The following is a 9,181-nucleotide window of genomic DNA, read 5'->3' on the forward strand; positions in this document are numbered from 1 at the left end:
TCTTTTTAAGTTTTATTCAGTAAAAAAAACCGAACCACACAATAGGTTTTACCGCATATAACAACTTACATACCTTTCTGCAAATTATATATATCGACCTATTATATTTATGTAAGGAGTTTATGTAAAAATTATTCTATACCAACATCATACCGCATGCACAAGCGTTTCCTGCTTGATAAAGCGCAGCATTGATTTCAGCTAAACATTTCTCACTTGTTCTTTCCTTCTCACAGCTCGTGATCAAATAGTATTCTGCTAGTTAAGTTAGCAGTTGTCTGCAAAATTTACTCTGGAGATTAAGTTAGCCGCATTTCGATTGTGTCAAGAGCTATGGAATTATGTTGAAATATTCTACTCAGTAAGTTTTAGTATTATTTTCGTGATAATATTCTTCTTATCGCTGTTTTAAAAACAAAGAGCAGCACCAATACTGCTTTCGATAAAATTTTGGAAAAATACTTTTTAAAAGCATAGCAAATTTGATTTTCAGTATGTTTGCAAACGGAACTTTTTCAATTAATATTTGGAAAAATCGAGTTGCATCTAAACTAACCATCATTATAATGTTTTGTCTACGAATTGTCTTTATAATAGTTTTGCTTTAACTCTCAAACTAGGATTATATTTCATTCAGTAATGTCAACTAAACATGTGTGGTATGAAAAACTATAAACAAACTGTACCTAACTGATAGCGTAATTGACTTAAAAATGTTAGCTTGAATTGAAAATGAAACATTATTTTTATTGTCATATTTTGTAGTATTTTAGTGATCGCCGTCGCTATTGTTTGGGCCCAAACACTATACACTAAAGTTCAAGAAAAGAATTTATTACAAGATGCGGCAGTTAATTTCGCAGTTCACTCATGGAAAGAAAGGGCTGATATACCTGAATCCTATAATGCTAAGGCAATAGAACAAATCAAAGCGCTAAAAAATCAAGAATGGAAGGGTTTAGGTAATTTTTTCTTCCAATTGTTGGATATTTCCGAAGATAGAGAAAAGGTTGCAGGACAGTTTACCACAGTCAATCCTGAAACCAATAATAACAATGATGAGTCTATGGTAGACATAATAAAAGAACTGTTTATTGAGATACTTCTAACTGGAACAACATCTTCTGAAGCGTCTGTCTTGGAAAAAGAATTTAAGGATGCGATCCAAATGAAATTCAAGTCAATTGATGACTTCGGTCAATATTGTATTAGAGTTTTCGAAGAATTTACCGGAAGAACATCACCGAATGAAAGATAACGCGTTAATGTTCCCAGCTGTTGAAACCATTTATCTAAAAATTTTACAAAATTAACTCCTAAAATGTGATATTGATAATTGAGAAAATAAGAAAATAGAAAAAAATTGTCTGTATTTTGTATTGTTTGTCTTTTCACTGTCTTTGCTTCCATTTTCAATTGTAACTATTATAGTTTATAGATAAAATTGGACTTTCAAACTCATCATGTGTTTTCCTTCAATTATAAGAATATTTTCTTGAAAATACTATAAATAAATAATATATCTTTGTCCTACCGGTGTAACTTACCTATTGTATCTTACTTCTACGTTGCTAATTCTGATTAAATTAGTGAAAAACACTTTCTAACTAAGAAAAATATTTCAACTTTGCTGTGAATATTTATTAAACGTATATATTAATGAGTTGTTGTAATATACATACTATAAAATAATAAATTTTCTGAAGTTTCTAACATTGTAGCCCTATATCACATATTTTATTTTTCAGATAAGCTAAATGCTACAGTCTGCTAACTATTGCAGTCTGATAGCAATAAGACATTTTCCAGAGGAACAACATCGTACTTATGATATTGAATGTGATAAATTAATTGTTCTGCTAGATAATTTTTGAGATAAATTTTTTTATTTCATGTTAAATCATGGAAAAGCTATTTTTCTATTATAAATTAATTGAATTATATATTTTAAATCTGAAAATTCATTATGAAAAATTAATTCTAATGTATACTACAAATCATCACGGCGTATTTAAACTTCCCTTGATAGTGAATAATGAGAACAAGCTTGACCGCTGAGTTTCCGTTAATCTGACAAATTAATACTTCCTTTATACACTTGAATACTGCTAAAAAGTACTTCTAATTTTTAATTGGCTATGCAATGGTGCACTAGTTTATTGGCAGCAAGCAGCTATAAATTTAGCAAGCTACAGATATTGAATTTAGTTGAACCGACATTCGTGTAAAACTACAATCATGATGAAATTCACATGTCTGTAAGTATTAAGCTTAATACTTGATTAAAAGCAAAATAAAACATTTAAAGCTATGGCAGCCTCAATAATGAAATTTTCGTCTAAAACTCTGATTTATATGCAAGCGGTAATGGTTGTAAAGTATTACTTTTTTTCAATATAAAGAATGTGAAAAAATGTATTTCTATAGACTTACTTTGATAATTGTATTAATCAACAAATATCACAACATACACATGCACACATAGATATGTGTATTTGCGTATGGGTGTACTATAAAAAATGTGGAAAATTTTTATAATTCAACGACGTAAATCGTACAAATACAGTATCGGAAATCGATTTTTTTATAGCGTTGCTTCTAAAGAATCCATATAATGTGAAAAAATTCAAAATATTATTTAAAAATTAAACTATTAATCATAAAATGAGTCGATATCAGAATTTAGATAGGTATTTTTCTTTAGAATATTTTTAGTGGCTGTGGCTATTTCCTGGTCATACATAGACGCTAAGCCCAGCAAGTTGTGGGCTAGGAGTGCCTTGACCATGGCGAAGCGGCAGACTGATTCCCTAGAACCACCATCGGAATATGACGTGCCGAAATCACAGGCTGAATCCGATGAAACACCTAAACGCAGTGAGGAATCTGAAACTGAACTTGCCAAAGAACTCATTGCCGGCTTGCTTTTGTTGACCGTCGATTCAGACAATTCAGCTGAAGTGGACAGGTTAACACTAGCGTTTAAAAAAGCCGCGAAACAAAAGTGGGACAGTTTGTATGAATATGCTAGTCATTTATTCAGAGTCTACGAAGAAGTAACCGGAAGGAAACCTGATGATAGTAACGAAGCTGAATAATTACTTGACTAAGTTATTGATTGTTAAATACTCGAATAGAATATAATGTTATTCTATTGTATGCTTTTAAATTTTCACTATGTATGTATTAATTTATAATTTAATCCCTGTATTCAAATAAATTTAAGGCGCAGCATTATTGAAGCTAATTATTTTTTCTACAAGAGAAAAGTAATCATCAATTCAAACTTTTGAAAACGGTCTAAAGACTAAATTTAATCTTTGAATGAGACTATTTCATATTCATGTATGACATCTTGGATATTTAAATATTATAGATTGTAATATGCTAGAATTACTACTGAGGAATGTTACTTTTTTCTGCTTGAATTTCTGATATAGATTAAAATTCTTGTCAGTCCATCAACAAATTTCCCGTTTCTTAAGGATTCTGATATAATTGAATGTTTGGGTGGATTAATAGTGTAAAGGACGACCGAACAAAGTAGATTTACTTGTTATATGCTTAGTTTTTCTACGCATATTTCAATCATTTAGGCATATATCCAAACACAAAAATACAGCTGCTCTGCTTTCAAAGACTGCCTAAATTTTAGCTGAAAAAAGATTTCTAACAACTAATAAATAAACACATTACGATTTTTTGGAGAGAGCGCTATAATGTATGCTTAGCAGTCAGTAAAGGCATTAGTATACATGAGGGCTAAAGGTATTGGTGTTAATCTTAAAGAAGCGATGTGCGCTAGTCTCAAACTCTGTCAATTTATACAGTAACTTTTCAAATATATAAAATTTTTATAATTTAAAACAATATTTAATAGCAAAGACATTATCGATTTTCAAATTTAATAAATTTCGTATATTAGAAATGTGCTTCTTAAAAAACTAGAAGTGGACCGTAATATCAGTTCTTTAAAACCATACGATAATAATGGACAGCAATAATAATAATTTTTTAAAAGCAAAATGGGTACTACGTACACAAAAACATAATATATTATCTTTGAACACAACTTTATATATTTTAATAATCAAAAAGCGAAAAATCTAATTAGCGTTATTTACTCATTTAATACCAAGATCCCGTCAATGTTTATTTAAATTGCGTGTAAAGAACTATCGAGTTTGTTATAATCTGCTTCCTTTTCGATGTGATATGAAATGTTAGTTTCGAGTTTTACAAATCACTTTGTATCACTAATATTAATCTACTAAACAGATTATACACTTCCAGGAAACTAATTCATGCATCAAACTCTAAAATCAAATAAACAAATTACTAAATTGAATAAACTATTCTATTCTGCCATTTACGTGATACAGGCTGTAATCATGGTAAAATACTTTAATTTTTAAGTCTTACAATTGTTATTTGATTAAACTATGTTACAGGAGTTATAATCATTTCAATAAAACATAGTACTTATAGTACAGTGCAATAGTTTCAAAATACTTTCCACTTTCTTAACGTATTTTTGGTAACCATTACATGCTCATCAACACTTATCAACGTGACCCAAATAAGAATACAGATCAAATTTATGAAGAACTATCCAAAATTTTACAAAATACTGTTAGAGACCTAATTCACGTTAGCTGTGAAAATAATTCAAGAAATTCATTTTCAATATACAGTATTAGTAAAATAAATAGACTTCTATATTTTATATATTTATATTTTTCATTAACCCAACTAACAATATTATAGTACTAATTAGTTGTATTTAATCGTAATCTAATACGGGTTTACTATATCCTAGAATTTAGGAAAATAATCAGATGTGGTCGTATAATTTGAATATTTAAAAATTTTGATACTCAATGTCGACGTTGTATTGCTGTCATTTTTTGTTTGCCATGAACACTATATTTCATAGAGAAACTGAATGTCTAAAAATGAAAAAAGTTAGGAACCATTCATTTTTTTATATGGATTTATCAAGGTTTCCTGGAAATTTTCCGTGGTGAAATGTATTACGGAAGAAGAATTATACACCTATCACAACTATGTCTGCAAGAAAATAAGTGGACAAGAATTTGAAAATTTCGGTAAATAAAATAAACCCAACGTAATAATCTCATGTGCTTGAACTTTTTCTGTTATAATCTTGTCAAGTCTTGATTGTCACTAATAAAATTGACGCGTAAAGTCATTATTTACTTTAAACAAGGTAAAATTTAAGCTAAGTTGAAAGAATGACCACAAATGTCGTAGAGTCACGAATCGTTCGCCTCTTGAAAGAATCGTCCGTCGTGCCTCGATGCGTCTCGCGTCTAAAGTGTCGTGTCCCTCGGCAAGTGTGTCGTAGGCGTGAGAAAGAATATACCCTCAGCACGTAATAATAAAGCACATCTCGGGGCCGTTGTCGTTCGTTGTATGTGTATGTGTGCATTTGTAAAAGATAACGTACGTGGTAAGAAAAAAAAGGGGGCTATATGGAATTACAGCGAGATTGTTTCCGCGCGCAGATTTTCTCGGAGAGGCCCAATTACCTTCCTTACTTTCCGGTATGTATATACATATTCCTTGCTGCCTTTTGCTATTCTAAATGGCGCGCACTCGCTGCTCTCTCTCTCTCTCTCTCTCTCTCTTCTTGTGCGTGTCTGCGCAATTAATAAAAGCGCGCCCGTTGGAATTTCATAACGATCGGCCAACACGACATTCCACACGCTCTCTTTCTACTACATGTGCGTGTACTTATACTATTAAACTACAAATACGCGGGTCTAAGTGCGAGACGTAGTCGAGATATTATGAGAATATGAATGTTATGTATCTTACACGCGAGATAGACCTTTCGTTCGTATTTTGCATGTTCGTATTTTGATTTGTTTCGTCTGAAAATCTTTATAATAAAAAATATTGTTTTTCTCATCTTTTTTTTAACGTTTTCCAACCGTACTTATATCTTCTGCAAATTACCTTTAATTTTGCGCCAGTTAGTGATTATCATTTTAATTTGTTTTCTGGAATACATTGACTCTTTCGCAGAATCGAAAAAGTTGTTGTTTAATAAATTGTAACAACACTCATTAAAAAATATCCTATTTGCTCATGAAAAACGTTCGAGTAAGTAACTTGCTGTAGTCATAACGAATTCGTATTTTTGAGCTTGCGGATAACAGCTCATAGGTGGCAGCACGATGCTGAGAGATCTCATTGAAAAGCTTGTCTATGTATCATGGTAATGTAACATATATTGAGCCAATAAAACTACCATTCAATTCAAAATTTATTGAAAAGCTTGCTGAAGTATCGAGTCTCGAGGGTCAGATGTCTAGTGAATGCACGATCTCGATGATTTGCCAGCATTTGACGTGCAACCAGTTTTCTACAAGTTCGAATGTTCAAATTTCGCTAACAGTTTCTTTTCATTTATATAAATCAATTCAATGCAAGTGCTCTCTGAATGAACAATTCCATTAAGACTCTCTCGCAAGTAGCTGTAAATCCTCTCACTACCTGAACAACACGAAAACGTTTTACAAAAATTTTTTTGGAAAACTTTTAAACGTTTATGGATTGTTGTAGCCCAAAGCATCTTTATATTTGAAAAAAGTGTTTAACACAATTGTAAAACGTCTTTTTTTAGAATAGTGCGATCTGAAATGTTCAAAAATTTGTAAAATGCTTCGCACATGTTTCAACGTTTTTTCCATTCTAATGTGTTTAGGTAGGAATCTACAAATGTTTGTGAAATGCTTGGCCATCATTTTGAAAAAGTTGTTTGAATAAAAATTGTCATGTTTGTGAATCCCTAGATGTTTCTAAATCTATAAGAAAACTTTTTGAATATTGAAGAAAAAATTTTGATAAAACTTTGGCGAAATTATATTTATTTTATCTGTTTTTATTAGATTAAATGTATAGAAATAAATTGTTAAATGAATATATGATGTAACATTATAGTATAAATTTATAATTTAAAAGTAGAATCATCCTTGTTAAAAGAAAGTCGACTGAAAACTTGACTCGGTGCTCAAAATGCATATGTATACAAAGTCTTGTCGAAGCGGAATTTTGAAATAGGGAATAAATGCACCTGACAATTATTGGTTCCGGCGCTCTACCGTAGCAACGATTTTGACCAACTTCTTTTGGAAGGAAAGCACATTAATTAAAGATCTTTGCGTTTATACAACGTAATTTATTTGAACGCCTACATTTCACTCGTAATACCATTTCAAAGTCGATATATCCAAGTCGTTAATTTCATTTCTGTTTGCTCCGAATGAATAAGTTCTTCGTACGTAAACCTTCCTGTTGTGAACATCTTGTAACAATCTGTAATTATCGGCTAGGATACCTTTGCCGTTAGATAGTAATCGAAATTTACTCATCTGAAAAAGATTTATTGTACATATTACTTGACCGTGTGGGCGCGCCTTTTTTCAAGGAAATCACTCTGAAAAAAATCCTTTCTAAATTATATTATAGATAAATGAGGGAAAAACCTGTTTGAAAGAGATGGGAACGGCTGAAGCAAAGACAATCCATGTAACAACTTCATTGCAAGGCGGTGTTGTCAGAGAGCCCCTGTAGGTATAGTACGTGTTCAAGTGCTGAGGCAGGAAAGAAGCCAGTATTATGGAGGTGTTTAACTTGGTTTCGCTATTGGCAAACTGGATTTCGGGTAGGTGGGATATCAGTGGCTTGAGTAGATCGTTGTCCTCTTCTTGCAGCTGCAGAAATTTTATTGTATGAGGGGAGTAAAATGTCGAAATATGATGAAATAAAGAGGAATATACTAACATTGAAAAATACCCCCAAGACCACCAAACCGTCTTTGTGTTGAAGAGCTGTATTAAGGTTCGCGTACTTCATGTTGCGATGAATCAAGTGCATTTCCATGGGATGCCTGTGCTCGCACAAATACCATTTAAATATCTAATTAAAAGTAAATGTGAAATTGGTATCGATACCTTGTTCCATGTAGTACATGTTCGGATCCCCGACTATTTCTTAATCCCCAGTGAAAATGAAAATTCTCTAGTTCATAGTCTTGATTCTCATCGAGTAGCGCTCCAAATATATAAGGGGTTCGTTTGCGTAGATCGTCACGCTTAAAATTCATTGTTACTGAGGGAAAAAAGTCATCAATTGCAATTATTGACTCTTGAAAGTGAACGACATAAGATTGAACTACCGGTATATCCGTTATTTGTTAATACAAGTGGAAGAGGGAGAAAATCGTGGTAGCCAATCATTTCTAAGGCTGGAAGAGGCAATGCAACCGATCTGCTTGCTGCTATGACAATCGGTGATTGCCATTGCCCACTACATTCTGGAAAGTCATTGTACCATGACTGTTGACCTACCATTTCGGAAGCTTTATATTAGTTTTTCAAATGATTTTCGCAAAGATGACATTTTTATTGGATCTTACCTGATTGCGTGTAATCGAACTTTAATGTTTCAGAGAAGCCTAAAATATGTTTCCGATAAAATTTAGTGTATGACAGTCAAATGAATGAATATTTATTTTTAACATACAATTTGCTAATTCAATCGAACAAGAAAGATATCGCCAAATATTGAATCTTTATTTGTAACGTAGTGAGTAGAACTTATTACATAAGTATCGAGTAGTGAAATAAAGCTACCTAATCAAAGCATTGAATTATTCGTGATATGCAATGATGAGCGCAATCGAAAGATCAATTAAAAAGTAGTTTGAATTGTCAAAGTTAGTCGAAAAGACCATTACCTGCCATATTCCACATTATTAGCACAATCAACAAAATATCTCTCATAATCGATTGAGATTCAATGAGTATAACTATGTTTGCAATATTCTAATAAATCCTCACAATAACATTGCTAGATTAGAGTTTTTCAGCACCTCATTAATTCTGCTGCACTAAAACCAGACATGTATAAAGAAGCCGCAGCGATGACTGCAGTTTTCCAGAATCAGCTAAGCCGCAGCGACGATGTCGCCAAGTGCAACATGATCAACTTCTCCCACTAAAGTTGCGAGTTCACTCGATGTGGAAATTACACATTAATGAACGTGAATTTATTTCGATTGCGTGCCCGTCACAGGGATTTTTGCTCTTGTCCTTTGTGTCGTCGAAATAATCATACATATTTAATACCAGGATATCAACTAGCGTGGATC

At 32.1% G+C, this 9,181-nt stretch overlaps 3 protein-coding genes across 3 annotated transcripts; 2 read left to right on the forward strand and 1 right to left on the reverse strand.

The window, feature by feature from the left end:
• The first annotated feature begins 280 nt into the window (after positions 1 to 280).
• Positions 281 to 1,395, forward strand: LOC131666418 (uncharacterized). Its single transcript, XM_058939077.1, has 2 exons — positions 281 to 361; positions 766 to 1,395. The coding sequence occupies exons 1-2, from the start codon at positions 342 to 344 to the stop codon at positions 1,256 to 1,258; spliced, it is 513 nt and encodes a 170-aa protein (XP_058795060.1). The 5' UTR covers positions 281 to 341; the 3' UTR covers positions 1,259 to 1,395.
• A 771-nt stretch (positions 1,396 to 2,166) lies between these two features.
• Positions 2,167 to 3,228, forward strand: LOC131666415 (uncharacterized). Its single transcript, XM_058939074.1, has 2 exons — positions 2,167 to 2,258; positions 2,705 to 3,228. The coding sequence occupies exons 1-2, from the start codon at positions 2,239 to 2,241 to the stop codon at positions 3,096 to 3,098; spliced, it is 414 nt and encodes a 137-aa protein (XP_058795057.1). The 5' UTR covers positions 2,167 to 2,238; the 3' UTR covers positions 3,099 to 3,228.
• Positions 3,229 to 7,197: 3,969 nt separating this feature from the next.
• Positions 7,198 to 9,181, reverse strand: LOC131666327 (carbonic anhydrase 2-like). The gene is made up of 7 exons (XM_058938909.1): positions 8,768 to 9,181; positions 8,447 to 8,485; positions 8,207 to 8,374; positions 7,983 to 8,139; positions 7,813 to 7,918; positions 7,515 to 7,742; positions 7,198 to 7,400 (listed from the first exon to the last, which is right to left on the reverse strand). The coding sequence occupies exons 1-7, from the start codon at positions 8,811 to 8,813 to the stop codon at positions 7,227 to 7,229; spliced, it is 918 nt and encodes a 305-aa protein (XP_058794892.1). The 5' UTR covers positions 8,814 to 9,181; the 3' UTR covers positions 7,198 to 7,226.

The sequence above is a fragment of the Phymastichus coffea genome, unplaced genomic scaffold, assembly GCF_024137745.1.
Source record: "Phymastichus coffea isolate CEN01 unplaced genomic scaffold, Cenicafe_Pcof_1.1 PCOF00058, whole genome shotgun sequence".
In the NCBI taxonomy this organism is placed as follows: domain Eukaryota; kingdom Metazoa; phylum Arthropoda; class Insecta; order Hymenoptera; family Eulophidae; genus Phymastichus; species Phymastichus coffea.